The sequence below is a fragment of the Balaenoptera ricei genome, chromosome 8, assembly GCF_028023285.1.
Source record: "Balaenoptera ricei isolate mBalRic1 chromosome 8, mBalRic1.hap2, whole genome shotgun sequence".
NCBI lineage: Eukaryota > Metazoa > Chordata > Mammalia > Artiodactyla > Balaenopteridae > Balaenoptera > Balaenoptera ricei.
In genome coordinates, this window is record NC_082646.1 from 113,395,790 (window position 1) to 113,411,655 (window position 15,866).

Below are 15,866 nucleotides of genomic sequence, written 5' to 3' on the forward strand. Positions count from 1 at the left end.
AGCGGTCAGCGGGCAGCTTCTCCGAAGGACAGAGAGGAGAGAAGCAGAGACCCACCCGCCCACAGCTGCCACCTCATCCTCCCAAACATCAGCTCGGTCCCTGAGCGCCTCTGACTGTTTCCAGGAGGCCCGCCTGCCCGGAGCTGTCCACGGTCACGGAGCCCGGGCAGGACATCCACCTCTGCCACCTCCTCCCCACCGGGGCTGGCACTTGCGGAGCAGCTGGAAGGGCCGGGCAGTGGGACCTGCCACTCAAAGGCGCAAATGGGCACGAGGTCTCAGGACAGGAGCCCAGCCCGGAGGGGATGCAGAGCCGCCCTGCCCTGATACGCCATCCACGGGCCCCTGCTCAGTGTCCCCTGGGCCTCCGCCCTGACCCCCCGACCCAGGCAGCACAGACTGTCCCACACGCCTCCCCCCGGCACATCCCCCCAGGGACAGGCAGGCAAGGCGCTCCATTACGTGTACATCTTTGCACCTGCAAACTTGAGGTTGGGCTCGGTGCTGGCCATGGAGCGCAGGCCTGGTTCATGAAGTCCCCGACCCAACACCTCCAGGAGACCGCCTGTCCCGAGGTGCACACACCAGAGAACCCCACATGGTCCTGCCAGCACGGGGTCCCCAGGCTCTCACTCTGCTGACCCCGCTGACTGACCTGTCCCCACCTGCCCTGGCCCCTCGAGCAACGGGAAGAGGAGGAGCACGGGCGCCCCCCCCCAACCACTCCATCAACACCCACTGTGAGCCTGCCCATAGCTGACGGCCCCCTGCACGCCCACACTGCTTCTGGGGGCTGCTCCCCCAGGGTACAGGCCACTTGGTGTCCAAGGGAAGAGGCACCCCCATGGGGATGGGTGCTGGCCTGCAGCCCCCCAGGCTCGGCAGGCCTCACCCAAGTGGTGAGCTCCCGAGGCCCAGCGAGGGACCGCAGAGCCCCCAAAACGGTGCCTGGGGCACGTGCCCACGGCCACCACGCCCGAGGTCCTGCGCAGGGCCAGAGAGGCTCCCCAGGGGCCATCTTTCCTCCCCAAGGCCCGATGCAGCAGGCGTGGGGGGGCAGCCTGGGCCCCAGACCCAGCCTGGACTGGCATGGACAGGCCCAGGAGCCAGCCTGCCCCGAACCCTGGCTGCCCAGTGGGTCGCTCTGCCCAGGACAGGACTGTCCCCAGCACAGAGCCCGGCCAGCTTCCCAGAGGTGCCCCCAGGTGTCCACCGGCCAGAGACCAGCACCTCCCCCAGCAGCACCAAGAGGGCTGCCAACCAGGCTTTGGTCAGCGCAGGACCCCGTGCACACCACCTGGCACGGTGGGACTGGCACCCAGAGGCCACCCACCCAGGGTGACTCGGGATGCCACAGCCCCCTGGACAGAAGGGGCAGAGTAAGCCTGTGAGGTCAGAGGCCCTGGCTGGCCCCCCAGCCCCTGCCAGGCCCTGAGCACCTCTGGAGGCCCACAGCACTGACCAGCCCAGGCTGGTCCCCCCAGAGCCAACTCTCCTGCCCCACCAGCCTGGATCCCGACGGGGGCATCACCGGCATCACCCCGACAGAGAGCCAGTCCCCACACCCCCGTCCGCAGACAGCAGGGCAGCGCACAGATGCCCACAGAAGGGTGTGCACTGCACACAGGGTGGCGGGAAGCAGGGCCCCGAGGTCAGAGGCCCTACGGCCAGCTGACTCCAAAGACGGGCTGTGGGACTGGGGTCTGAGCACCCCTCAGGCAGAGGGACCCAGGAGGGGAAGGTACGGACGTGGGTGGCACTGAGGGCAGCAGCCAGCTCTCAGGATGCCGAGGACACCGTGTGCCCTGCCAGGGCCGGCAGCGAAGCTGGAAGTGAATCTGGGAACCCGGCCCATAGACCCTGGGCCACTGGGTGTCACCCAGAGGTGCCCCTGTAGCCCCCACCAAGCCCCCGACACGGCTGCCCTGATGCCCAGGCCGATGCAGCCCACGACCGCCCACAGATGCCCTCAGTCGCCCCACGGCATCTGCTGGAAGGTGTCCTGTGCCACTTTATTAGTTATAAATCCCTTGGGATTTGGGGTTTAGAGTCAGCAACTCTCCAATCAGAGACAAGCTCTTGCCCCTAGAGCTAAGCCAGCATCTAACCCTTCCCATCTGCCCAGGCCAGCCCCACCCCCTCACACACAGGAAACAGTCCCTCCACCTCCAAGGCCTCGGTCCTTCCCAAACGTCTCCTGTCTCCAGTCTCCCCGCCGAGCTAGCCCGGGATGCTGGTTGGGATGCGGGGGTTTAGTGGGGGTTGGAGCTGGGGGCCTGCCTTCCTGAGTCCAGGCTCAATTCCCCCCAGTGCCCAGGCCTGGGGAGGGGCTGCACGCATGGACTGTGAGGTCAGAGGACCCTCCTCGTGTGCACGGGGAGCTCCACAGATCAGCCCAAGGCAGAACCAGTGGGAGGGTAACACCCGTGCCTTCACACCCAACACATCTCTGTCCCCCTGGGTAGGAGCTCAGGCGGGCAGACCCGACTCAGAGGGTCGGTGCACAGCCCGGGCCCCAGCTGGTCTCCCCTCTCGGCCGCCCCAAGGCCATCACTGATGTCCCAGCATGCTGCAGAAACGCCTGCATTTCATCCACCCTCGGGCCACAAGACCCTTGAAATAAGGGGACCCAGGAGGGAACCAGGGGATGCAACTGGCTGGTGTGCACCGGAGCCTCTCGCGGTGTGCCTGCCCCTCCCTGGGGAGCCCAGGCGACGCGGGGCACCCACAGCCTACAGAGCACGGGGCCAGGTGGCAGGGCCTCCCTGGCTGCTCTGTGCCCCCAACGGCACCCACACCCGGGCGATGGGGGTCTCCAAGGGCTTCTGGATGGGAGGGTTCACTGCGGCAGCTCCTGCCACCTTGGAGACACCAAGCGAACGTCAGGGATGCCAGGGACTGCCCTGGACAGTCACCTTGAATCAACCCCAGGGCCAGAGAAGGTGCCAGCAGCCTTGGAGAGCGAGCAGTACTCATGTTCACGCTCTGTGAGGCCCTGGTCCTCCCCCCGCCCCGGCAGGTCAGCAGCAGCCCCAAGAGAACTGGCCACCAGCTCCTCCTGACCGAGGAGGGGAGTGGGGGCCGGGGTCTCCCCTGGGAGCACACCAGGCGGCTTCCCCCTGCCCACCTCCTCAGCCCAGAGCCGAAGTCCCACACTGGGGAGACAGGTGCAGGAGCTCACCAAAGACGCACAGACCTTCCCACAGGTCTGCTCAGCTGCAGAGGAGGGCTAGGGACAAACTGCTAACCGCAGCCTCCCTCCTGGGCCGCGGAAGCTGCAGACTTCAGCACTGCCTCGCTGGACAGCTCCCACAGGCGGGCCCAGGGAGAGGGCCTGGCCCCAGGCTGCAGGGCCAACTCAGGCCCCTCGGCACCCCCTCAGGAACAGGGTGCGGCCAGCGAGCTGCCCCAGCCTCCTCCCCACGAGCCGCCCTAGGGGAGTGCAGCAGAGATGGGGCACCACCTGAGGGCTTGCCGCTGCTCTCCTTGGAGACTTACGGAGGGGAGAGCAGGGGCCATGCCCTGCACAGGGCAGGGGTCCTAGGCTGCCTGCACACTGTTCACGGGTAGCTGGCCCCTGGACGCAGGGTCTCCTGGCAGCCCACGCCGTGTACGAACACGCGGGCCTTGAAGAGCAATTCTCCCAGGTCACCAGGGCCCACGGCTTTGCACAGAAGCAGGCGCGTATGAGGAAAGCACGGCGCCCCCAGCATGAGCCCTGCTGCAGAAGCGTGTGCCCCCGCCTCGAGCAGCCCCGACACCAAGCGGGAAACCCCAGACAGTACCAGGGGTTCGAGCCCAGCGTCTCCCGTGTGAGGTCACGGGTCGGAGCCACAGGCCAGGCGTGGTGGCAGAGGGCCTGGAGGAAGAGCTGGAGGCGTGGGCCGGGCGTGGGCAGGCTGACTGTCCACCCTTGGCAGTGAGTGCTCAAACTGGCGCTCCGTGACAGGGCCCCTGCAGCCAAGAGGGTGAGGCCGAGCACGGAGACGGGCCCAGCGGGACGTAAGGAGACAAGGCGCCCGGCGGAAGCTGGTCCAAGCTCCCCAGGAGGGCCTCCTTCAGGCTCCCACCGAGCCTGTTCCCTCACCTACACCCCCGCCCAGGGCTGCAGCGGCTCGGGGCCGAGGGACCAGAGAGTGACCGGCCAGCCGTCCTCACCTGCCTCAGGTCCACCCCCGCAGGACAGAACCCAAAGGGGGCGCTCCGCGCGTGCGACGACCCCACTGGGCCTGCACCTGTGTGTGTGACGGCAGTGAAGCTCCGGGGCTGGCTGGACCCGCTGCTCCCAGGCAAGGCCAGGCCTGTATTTCGCTGCGCACCGCACGCAGGCACCATCACGTCAGGGTCGGGGCGGGAGTGAGGGTGGGACAGGCCACAACCACACACGGTTTCCTGTCCAAGTGGGGCCCCGCCAGCATCAGCACCCCCGGGAAGTCAGAAGCGGGCAGATCCTGAGGTTGAGGACCCCTGGGAGCAGCCCCGGCGCCGAGGCCCCACGGCCCCCAGACGCCGCACGCGGGGGCCCACAGGGACTCAGGTTCCAGGAAGCAGCCCTTACCCGCTAAAAATCCAGCATTTGACTGTATTTCTGCCAGTTTGGGAAATCAGGGTTAACTTCTCAGGGTACTAACGGTATGGCACTTCTTTAAAGAGTCTCTATCTTTTAGACCCAGCCCCAAAATATTTACATTTCAGGCAAGTCTGGGGGTGGGGTGAAGCAAACTAACCCCGTGTCTGTGTCGCTGAGGCTGGGGTGGGCTCGCGGGGTCCAGGATGCTCTTTTCTCTACCTCCGCACCTGGAAATGCCCGTCTGCAGAGGGAAACGAGAAGCCGGTTCCCACGGCGGCCCAGGAACACGGGGCCTCCACGCCGGGTGGGCCCCCAGAACAGAGGCATCTGCCGGCCAGACTGCAGCAGGTTGGGTGCGAGGGGTCAGCGGGGCGGGGCCGCAGGCAGGGCACGCCGCATCGCAGGGCGCCATGTGGCAGAGGAAAGGGACGAGGCAAGCCCCTCCCCAGCCCAGACTGTGCCCCCACCCCCGGGTCCCTCAGCCCCGCACAGCTGGCGGCCCAGCTCTGCCACAATCCGCATCCACTCTCCCCACTCGCTGCCCCATAAACAAGCGGTGCACGAAAACACCACATCCGCGGGGATAAGCAAACACGACGCCCATCTGTCCACCCTCATCCTGTTTCCCCCTCGGCCCCCTGGGCCTGGGCCGGACGTGAAGGCTGAGCCCACTCTCAGGCCCACGGCCCAAGGGTGACACAGGCTGCCAGCCCCCTGCCTGGCCCCAAGCAAACACGTTCCCTCGCGGTGCCGCTCACCCTCACACCTGAGCCACAACGGGGACACGGAGGCCTGCAGACGCTGACTTTCCCACCCAGTCTGGGCTGGGGGCCCCGCCCCGGGGGCTCTGCACGCAGGCTGACCCCAGAGACCCTGGATGACCCCAAATGCTCTGTGCCTTCTGGCTGACTCCTGGGGGTGGCCAGAGTGAGCCCGGGACGGAGCGGCCCATCCAGCTCCTTCCTGGCTCTACGGGGCCAGCCGAGGGACTTTTTCTGAATGGTCTCGGAGGACTCTGAGGTCCTCACACACGCTCCCGGCGCACCCCTCTCCACAGGCATCGGGGACCCCCACGTGCCCGCAGCTGCCCGCCGAGCACCAGCCCCTCGCCCTTCAGAGAAGAAACTGGCCCCACGAGGCTGCCTGGCCTCCACTGCAGGCCCCTGCCAGACGACAGAGCCGGGAGTCTGGGCGGGGGCGGCAGAGGCTGCAGCTCCCGACCCGGGCAGGGGCTCCTCCCAGCCTCTGCAGAGCCGGGCTCCCCACCGCCCTGCCGGCCCGTGCCCCGGACTCCAGCTTGGGCCCAACGTCAATACCTGAGGAAGCTGGACCCGCGCACCTGATACGTCGCTGGACCCAACTCAGAACAAGGCACAGGAAGCACCCGGCCTCGGGGCCCCCGCCCTGCCCTTCCCTGGGGCTGCTCTGGCCTCGTGGCCTGCGATCCAGGCCGAAGTCGGCCACGGGAAGGGACCCGTCAGGTTCCCAGGCAGCCACCCCCCAACATGTAGGCCCCCCATTTATCCTGCTCCTCCACCCAAGCCAGCGGCTGCCAGCAACTCTAGAGTTGCCCGGGGCACCACAGCCGAGGCCCCTCACAGATGCCACATTCCTGGCCGGGCAGCCTCCTGCCGCCCCCGAAAACCACCCACGGCCCTGAGACAGAGCAGCAGCCTGCCGCGTCCCCAGCCGCGTCCCCAGCCCCGGCTACGTCACTCAGGTCACGCAAGCGGCCGCTCAGGCTGCCCTCCCACCTCCGCCCTGGGGCCAGGAAGGCCAGCCCTGGGACCCAGGCTGAGCCCAGAGTGGGCAGCAATGGCGCAAGTGCCATGCGGTCCTCCCCCACCCCCCCGAGCCAGAACCACAAGGCCCCAGAATCTTCCATCCACCCTCGGCCAGGCCTGCGGGCACGGTCTGCGGGAGGCCCAGGTGGGGGCGGCCAGCTCTGGGGCCCTGTGTGGACGAGAATGTGACAGCACCTGGAGAAGCGCCTCTGTCCTCACAGGTCAGCACCCCCAGCCAGGGTGTATGTTCCCGGGATGCCGTGTCAGCGCTCAACAGGCATCGACCTCGGTGACCCCTGAAATCCACCCGGAGGCGCTGTCACCCCAGGGCTCAGGGAAGAAACCGAGGCCCAGCAGCAGCCTCCCTGGGCCCTGAGGGACAAAAGCAGAACGAACAGGAAGAAAACCACCCGAAGAGAAGGGCCGTTTTCTCATCCTGGGGTTGGGGGGGGCGGCTTCCAGCTGCCCAGCTCCAGAACACTGGGCCCTCAGAGGCTGCAGAACAAGGCCTGGGCCGCCTCTCAGGGCCCAGCCCGCACAATCCCTGCTTTGTCCCTGCGGCCTCTGCCCCAACCCAGCCTCCATCCCGTCCGGAGTCTGAGGCAGCTAGCCCAGGGCAGCCCCGCTCGGCAGCCGGCACCCGGCACCCCTGTCTGGGGTGAAACCTCGGGCAGGCGGGCGGGCAGCTCGGCCATCCCTGGCCAGGACCCAGGGCTCTGGGCAGGCTCATGGAGGCCCACCCGGGGCCCACCACCCAGTGCTGTGTGGCCTGGACACGTCAGCCGGCCCACAGGGGACAGCGGGGCTGGTCGGGCCTGGCACGGGGGAGAGCTCCATTGGAGCAGTTGTCCGAAGGCACCAGCTTGCCCCATGTCCGAGAGGACTTGCTGCAGAATCCAGGGCAACGCAAGGTACCACCCACAGGGAAGGAGGTCCTTCCCCTCCCCCGAGACCCTAGATGGGCCCTGACAGATGCTGGCCTCCTGGCTTCCTGCTGGATACCGAGCACAGCAGACGTGCCCCCGACGTTGTTCCCGTCCATCAGGGCCTCACAGAAGCACCCCTGCCGTCGGGGGGCCTGAGGCTCAAAGCCCCTCAGCTACCGAGCCCCAGAGCCTAGGGGGCTGTCCCTGGCTGTACCTCCAGGACCAGGGGCACAGAACCACCCCACTAGGGTCCAAGGTGGCCACGGGGGCCTGGGGGCCCTGGCTGTACAGCTGCGGGAGCCAGGCCACGTGGGCAGCACACAGGGCCACAGGCAGGTGGCGAGGCCTCTCACCCACCTCTAACGCCCTGCCACGTGTGCGGCCGCCACCGTGCTCCCTCTCTGCGTGGCAGCAGGCCCTGGGGAGCGCCAGCGTGCCCCACTCCAAGGAGCCCAGACTGTGCGGGTGGACACAGGCAGGAAGGGCCCCGGGCCCGGGGAGCTCCAGACATAGCCCGTGGGCGCGGGCAGACGGAGGACACAGCCTCCTCTGTGGGCACCGCCACCCGGCCAGGCCCCCACAGACACCGGTTCTGTGTCCACTGGCCTCAAAGGCACGGGTGCTCTCCAAACCAGAGCACTAGGTGACCAGGAAGTCGCCCTAACGCTCCTCGTGAACACCAGCCACGGACCCTCCCACGGCACCGCTGACTCGGGAGCACGGCCGACGTGGGCCATCCTCAGCGCGGGCCTCTGACCTGGCAGGACCTCTCTGCTCCGGGCACAGGAAGGTGCCAGGCACCGAGCAGGGCTCATGCGCAGGCAGAGAGGATGCAGTCAGTACTGCTGCCCAGCCCACCTGCCTCCCAGGTGCCGGCCTCCTCTCCCTCCCCTGACGTTTTCAGGCCCAGTGGCTGCCCCACAGATAAGCCCCAGCAATGAACACCAGGGGAAGAAGTAGCCAGAGAAAGGCGCGTGTGGGCAGGGGAAGCGCACGCTCGCTCGGGCCCCCGTCCAGGCGCAGGCCCAGGGCAGTGCCGGTCAGCCGCTACTGCGGGCAGCAGGGGACCCTGCGTCCTGCGGCAGAGCCCTCGGCGGCCCCACACAGCCCTCGAGGTCGGCTGGGACGGGTCAGGAGGCAGGGGGCGCACAGGGAGCAAGCCCCGGAGGCCCCCGTCCACACGCGCCCCCAGCACGTACGGCCAAGCCTGCCTGTCACCAGCGAGGCTAGGGGACCCCTGACCACCCTCCAGCAGACCAGGGTTGGGGGAACCTGGAGTCCCCGGAGTCTGAGACCCCTCTGCTCCTCTGCCCTGAGCACAGCGCAGACGGCTGTATATCCAGCAGGGTCCCCCCGTGAGTCCCGCATGAGCATCTGCTGGAGACAGGTTCTGCTTGGACCTTGGGGCCATGGCCAGCTGTGGCCTGGCTTCTTCCAGAAGGAGCCAGGCCTGGCCTTGCCCCCAAAACCTGCTCCGGACAGACAGCTCTGGGGACCATGGCTAGCACGTGGTGGGCAGAGGTTGCCCACAGGTGACGTACTCTTTCGCATCGTGCTGGGGGCCCTGCGGGCGGGGGACTGCAGGCCTTGATGCCCCCTGCGGAAAACCCCCAGCGCGGAGGAACCCACGGCCAGAGCTGCACTGGGCAGCACCCGGCTCTGCAAAGAGCCTCTCTCACCTCTGTCCCCTCGCCCGGGCCATGCCCTCTGCCCCGCGTGCCCTTCCTGGTACAAACACCCCTCCCCCCATCCCTGCAGAGCCACAGCCAGTGGTGAGGCAGGCAGGACACGTGAAAACTGAGAGGTGCTCAGAGCCACAGGGGACCACGGTGGGTAAGGGACACTCTGGGACCAGGGTCCTAGGGCTCTGTCCATCCCAGAACCCTCCCATCCCTACCTTCAGGAAAATGCCCATCCTTTGAGGCGAGACCCTCATCACCCCAGGAAGCCCCCTGCAGAGCTGCCCTCCATCAACAAGGGCAGCCTACCCAGGGCCAGCTCTCAGCTCGGGGAAGGGGGCTTTCCTGGGGGAGGGTCTGTGCCTCGGGAGGATGGCTGAGCAGCCTCTGTCCCACCCAAAGTCACTGATGGCTTGCTGAGCCTTTCTAACCACTCCAGTGGGGCAGGGAGACAGGTGGGGGATCCCCACTGCCCCCCAAGGTCTGCCCACAACTATTTGAGAATACGGTCCTAACCTTTAACCAGGCTCGTGCAGTGAGCATCCGTGGGCTTTCCTGCCATCCCCGGGAGCCACTGCCCTGGACCAAGTTCAGGTTCTGAGCCCGTTCCCTCACTTATAAAACAGGTTAGATGGACTGAGGTCAGCCTGAGGCACGGGGGGGGGAGGCTCTGGACTCAGCAAAGGGCAAAGTGGCCTGCGACCGTTCTGACCATCAGGCACGACAGGCGGTCCACATGCGACCAGTGGAGGCCCACCCCACTCACCCTGCTCTGTCCACCTTCACTGTGCACCCCAAGTCCAGTGCCTCCACCCTCATGGGGAGGCCCACTCCTTCTCCGGGCCTCAGCCCTCCATGGCACCCCAGGCCGGTTCCTGGGCCAGCCCCTGGCCGCCCCATCCCCAGAGCCGACGCACTGTGGCCTCTCGTTGGCTTAAAGCTGCCTCCAGACTTCCCTGGTGGCGCAGTGGTTAAGTATCTACCTGCCAATGCAGGGGACACGGGTTCGAGCCCTGGTCCGGGAAGATCCCACATGCCGCGGAGCAACTAAGCCCGTGCACCACAACTACTGAGCCTGCGCTCTAGAGCCCGCGAGCCACAACTACTGAGCCTGCGCTCTAGAGCCTGCGAGCCACAACTACTGAGCCTGCGCACCACAACTACTGAAGCCCACGTACCTAGAGCCCACACTCCACAACAAGAGAAGCCGCCACAATAAGAAGCCCACACACCGCAACAAAGAGTAGCCCCCGCTCGCCACAACTAGAGAAAGCCCGCGCGCAGCAACGAGGACCCAATGCGGCCAAAAATAAATAAATATTTTTAAAAATTAAAAAAAAAAAAAAAGCTGCCTCCTTCTGTTCAACCTTCTAAAACTGACGTGGTCCCCCACGCCCCAGGTGCCTCCCCGCCCACCTCGGCCTCCGGCTCTGCCGCCCCCGTCCTGCTCTGAGCTGGGCTCCCTCCAGCTCTGGGCCATGAGTCACCCCAGGGTCTGCCAGACTCTCCCGCCAGCTCACCTGTCTCCCTCTCACACCTGTCTCCCTCTCACACCTGTCTCTCCTCCCAGCTCACCTGTCTCCCTCCAGGTCACCTGTCTCTCCTCCCAGCTCACCTGTCTCCCTCGCTCACCTGCTCCATCCCACCCAAGGAGTCCTCTCCAGCCTGCGTGCCACCAGCACCCACGTTAATTCTCCTGAGAGTCCCTTGAGAGCCTGGAGGGCCTCTCCCCCCGCCCACCCACCAACCTGCGAGCCCAGCCAGATGAGCAGCAGGGAGGGCCCTCACTGCCCCCTTTTCTCTTTAGCTGGACTGATCCCTTGCCTGAAAGCCCTGTCTCAGTGCCGCCCCCCGCCCCCATCTCCTGCCCACTGGAGGAGGGTTTCCAAAGGCGGGCTCCACATCTTACCGTGGACCTTGGCTCCAGGAAAGGCTCCCAGAGCCCACCGTCCTCCCCATCGAGCCCCAGGGTCCTCGCGGCCTATGGGCACCGAGCCCCACTTGGACTTGCTGCGCCCTGGCTTGGGCAGGGCCCGGCACTGCTCCGTTTCCTGATGGGGCTGGAGGAGTGAAGACGGCACAGCCCACACCACTCACCTCCTGGGCCTATCGGTCCCCGCTGGACCCTCTGGGGGTGTCCTCCCCACCCCCCAGCTGAAGAAGCCTCTCCTGGATGAGGGAGGGGCCGGGCGGAGCCTCGGCAGTGAACACCACACGGCACAGCGACACCGGCCCCCGCAGGCCCGGAAGGCCCCGTCCCTCAACCAGAAACCACGTCGCGGCCGAGGCGGAGGCCCCCTCCCCGGGCTGCTTGCAGAGGTGACGTCAGGCCGCTAAGGACAGCTGGGCAGAGGAGATGACTTTTCAACCACGGCCTCGCCAGCCCTGACGGGGAGGCCCAACACCAGCAGGAGTGACGGACCCGCTCCCTGAGCCCAACGCCAAACAAGCAAAACGGAACCACCGGGGGCGAAAAAGATGCAACAGAAGCGTGAGCTGGACCCTGCCAGCCCCAGCCGGGCGGAAGAGGCGGCTCTGCCCACACCTGCACTCTGCACCTGGCGGCGTCCCCCACCCCGCATCTGACTCCCCAAAGGCGGCGTTCTGGGGGAGAGCAGCGGGCCCGCCTCCCAACAGGCCCCCGCTCGGGACACGCGGCCAGAGTGCCCGGATCAGCTGGGTTGAGAGGCCCAGCTGCCCCACGCGGCCCACAGCCGCTGACGTCTACTCTCCTCAGCTCTCCTTTTACAGGACTTGGGCAGAGAGCGGGCAAAGAGCACGGAGAACGGAGGTGTCCGCGAGACGAGGAGGGCTGGGCTGGAGTCAAGGGACAAACCACGGGCCCCACCGCCCCCTGGGCCTGGGGGCTGCACGGCTCCGGGGAAGCAGCTCCCAGCAGCACCGACGGCTGGCGAGGGAGGCGGCACACTTCCACCAAGGTGTCCTGGCAAGAAGCCTGGCCCTCAGAGAAGGTCAGGTGTTTATCTTGGGAGCGAAAGGACAGGCCTGGGAAATCACCAGCTTTCTTGGCATTTGGTGCCGAAGAGCAGCCAGCAAGCCAAGCAGCCAGGCCCGGCACACACACACCACGAGGCCCCTACGTCCACCACACTCCAGATGACCCTGCCACGAAAGGACGGAGAGACGGGCGCCAACAGGACAAGCCTCCTCCCCAGCCTTCCTGGGAAGCAGGTGTTCCAACTGTCAGGATCTCGGGTGGCAGCTCCAAGCACTCAGGGAGGCCAGAGGGAACAGAGGACGGGCAGACCCCCAGAGAGGGGGCCTCAGCTAGAGACCTGATCCCACTCACAAGAGAAGGGCCTGAGGAGAGAGGCTGCTGGATGCAGGGGTCGCTCAGAGCTGCTTCTAAACATCACACGGCCTGTTGTTCACACACTGTACATCCTTTTGTGTTCATTACTGTTAATTACAGTGGAACCGTCCTGTAATTAACTGTACGACAGAATAACTCAAAGAAGAGTACGGAGGCCAGCCCCTACCCTTGGAGACCTACGTATAATTCACGGCTGTCATCGCTTGCATGCCGACGTTTCCTTATAATAACATTTTATTGGTAAGATAATTAGATTATTTCACTGCCTCCTGCATTCTGCTGCCCCAAGCCCCTCCCCCACTGAGGATTTCACCAACTACAGTTGTTCCTCCCAGGAAACATGCACATTTTGAACTCAGCTGATCACAGGCTGTCTGCCACCTCCTCTTCCAACCCGGCCCGCCACCCCGACTTCCAACAGCACTGCACTACTGCCCCGGGACCCACGGTGCAAGGGCTGCCCACCCAGGAGGGGGCAGGGGGGCTCGCGCTGCCTCTAGCCCAGACGCCTTCACACGCTCTGCCTTACTTACATCACAGCCCCTGCCCCCCGCCCCAGCCTGGGGCTTGGCCCACTTTCCTTCCACCTCCAGGCTCTGCCTCTGGGCCACCCTGGGGGGCTCGGGGAGGGCCTGCAGCATCCCTGGCTAGAGCGCTCCCTCCTGGGCCCCAACCCTGCACCAGTGGGGTGGGCCCAGCCCTACCGCACCCTCCTCCTCCCCCCTTGCTCCGCTTGCCTGCCTGCCCTAGGTCTAAGGAACTTCCCAGAGAGGCAGGGAGAAGGAGGCAGTGCCAATCGGACCTCTGGGCCGCCAAGAGAGGCCCATCCAAGGAGAAGAAAGAAAATGGCTGAGCCCAGTGTCCCACAAAGCGACTCTGCGAACGCCCGGTCAGCCAGATGAGGGCACTGGCCTTGGGGCTGCGATCTAACCCGATGGCCAGAAGACGGCTGCCCAGGACCAGCCGGGAAGCCCCCTCCTCCCATAGGCTGGGATCTGTTCCACCGCCGGTGTGGGATCCGTGGCCCAGGATCCGCGGTCGGGCCCAGTACCGGTCTCCCTCTCCCGCCCCTGGAGGAGTGCAGTGTCGCAGACATCCTGACACGTTGGGAGAAGAGAGGCGCTGTCCAGCCCTCTGAGTGGCCCGGGCACTCTCCCACTCCCACCGTGGAGGGAGGTCCCGGCCTGGCCAAAGTGGCCCGGTCCCTGCAGGACGCGCATGGCGGCCTCGCTGCTCGCCGGCCGCCGGAGTTGGGGGTCGCGGCCGGGGTCGCGCGGCCCGGGGCGCAGCTGCTCGGGCAGCACGCCTATTAGCGCGGCCGCGGCAGACGGCAGATGGGCGCCCGCTCGGCCCCCTCCTCCCGCGGCACAATGGGCCCGGTCGCTCGGGCGCACAATGCGGCGGGGGCCGCGCACCTGCAGCCTGCAGCCGGGCCGAGGGGCGCTGGCCGGGCCAGTGCGCCGCCGTCCGCGCCGAGTGTCCTTGGGCCGCGCCCGGCCGACCGCAGCCGCGCGGCCTGCGGGGCTCCGCGGCGGGACCGGGCGCCCGGCCTCCCATTGTTCGCGGCCGCGGGCCGGAGACGTGGGCCGGGCCTGCAGCACCCCGTTCCGGGCGGCCTCCCTACCGGGCCCCCACTCGGCGCGCCGGCGCCGGCCTTCCCGGCGGCGGGCCTGTGCGCCCCCGGCCCTCCCGGTCCCCCGGCGCCCCCGGCCCCCATCGGTGTGCCCGACCCTCTGGGTCCTCCGTGTGCAAGGTCTCCCCGGCCCCGGCCCCCGCCGGCCCGCACGCACCTGTCTGCCCCTTGCCCAGCGTCTTCTCCAGCCGGTAGGGCCCCACATACTGCGCGTGCTGCGCCCCGCCGCCGTCCTTCCCCGTCGATGTCATCGCTCCCGGGCCCGGCGCCGGCGAGGTGGGCGCCCCGGGCGGGCGGCGGCAGGGAGGGGCCGCGTCCGTGCGCGTCCGTCAGTCCGCTGGGCCGGGTCGGCGGCGCCCGGCGGGCCGCGCTCGCTCAGCGCCCCCCGCGCCTCCCCCGCGCCGCCGCCCCCCGCGCCTGCGCCCGCTCTGCTGCGGCCGGCCCGCGCTGCCTCCGCCTCTCCGAGACGACCGGGCGGGCGGGGACACAAGGCTTCCGCCGCCGCCGCTGCCGCCGCCGCCGCCGCCGAGGCCCGCGCCCCGCGCCCCGCGCCCCGCGCCCCCCGCGCACGCCCGTCAGTCCGTCCGCGGTCGCGCAGCCGAGGTGAGCCGAGCCGCCGAGCCGAGCTGCCGAGCCGAGGCGAGCCGAGCCGAGCTGAGCCGCCGAGCCCAGCCGAGCTGCCGAGCCGAACCCGTACGAACGCAGCCGGATGCAGCGGCGGCAGCGAGTGGCTCTCGCGCCGGCCAATCAGCGGCACCGGCCAATCAGCGGCGCCTTCTGCCGGCCCCGCCCCCCGCCTCGCTCCGCCCCGCCGCGGAAAGCGCTCCTGGGAGCTGGTCTCCGGGAGGCGAGGCCGGGGCGGGGTCCGGGCGGGGTCCGGGCGAGGCCCGGGCGGGGGCGGGGCCTGGGCATCTCGAGCCCCTCGCCTGCCCCCCACCGCCCCTAGTCCCCCGACCCCGCCTGGATGCCGAGCTGCGGAAGCCGGGCGGCCCTGCCCTAAAGCGCCTCCCGGGACGGTGCAGGCGGCGGGCCGTGGGGGTGGGCAGTCAGCTGCCCCGGCTCCCGGCGCCTTCCCTCTTGGCCGCGACCACCGGGGTGGAAAGGAGTTACTAGCCCCTCCCCACCCCATCCCGGGGGCGGCGGCGCTGCGTGGCTCTTGGCCCAGCCGTGACCTTGTGCGTCCCAAGGCCGTGCCCGGGTCGCTGCCCTCCTCCGCTCCGTTTTCCCGGGTACACAACTGTGACCAGCACAGGGGGGTCAGGAACTCAACCCAGGCTACATAGCAGGCCTTTGTGCCGGCCCACCTTCTTCCTCGGTTGGGCCGAGGGTGCACCGGCACCGACGGCTCGAGGGCTCGGGAGAGGCGTCTGCAGTGGAGCCAGACCTGGAGGGCCCCTGTTCCTTGCGGAAAACACGTGCTGCCTAAGCCAGTGCCGCAGAGGTGGTGGGAGAAGAGAGGTGACGGCCGGGAGCAGGGAGCCCCGAACCCTGCACGTGAGGGTCCCACACACTTTGAGCCGCTGGGTGCCCTGCCGTGGCTCGGATCTGCCGCCAAGTCCTGGGTGGCCGAGTTTCACCTGAAGGTTTTCTGCGGGCTCCCAGGGCTCCACAGCCAGCCCTCACTCCCGTCAGGCTAATCCCCTGCTCCTGCCCGCCCTGGGGGGAGGGCTGAGAGAACTCTGGAAACTCTTAGGTCTTCCCAGCACCCCTCCTGGAAGGGCCTATTTGCATTTCTTTCTCCCGTATCTGAACTCAGAACACCTGGCTGCTCCACTCGGCCCTTGCAGGTCTCCCCTTGCAGGTCTCCCCTTGCTTCCCACTCGTTTCTTAAAAGGTTGCAGATTAAGAGTCTTTTAGGTGCCGGCGCAGTGCTGAGTGCGGGTGCCTCCAAAGGTGTGCAGCGCAGGTCAGGGGAACACTGCCGCAGACGGTGCCAGGCT

General features: G+C 67.6%; 1 protein-coding gene across 3 annotated transcripts in view; it reads right to left on the reverse strand.

Moving 5' to 3' along the window:
* BRSK2 (BR serine/threonine kinase 2) overlaps window positions 1–14,177 on the reverse strand; it is a 64,284-nt gene extending 50,107 nt beyond the window's left edge. For all 3 annotated transcript variants that reach the window (XM_059932357.1, XM_059932356.1, XM_059932358.1), the window contains exon 1: window positions 14,084–14,177. In XM_059932357.1, the coding sequence (XP_059788340.1) occupies window positions 14,084–14,177 (94 nt within the window). The remainder of the gene's footprint in view (window positions 1–14,083) is intronic.
* Window positions 14,178–15,866: the final 1,689 nt, after the last annotated feature.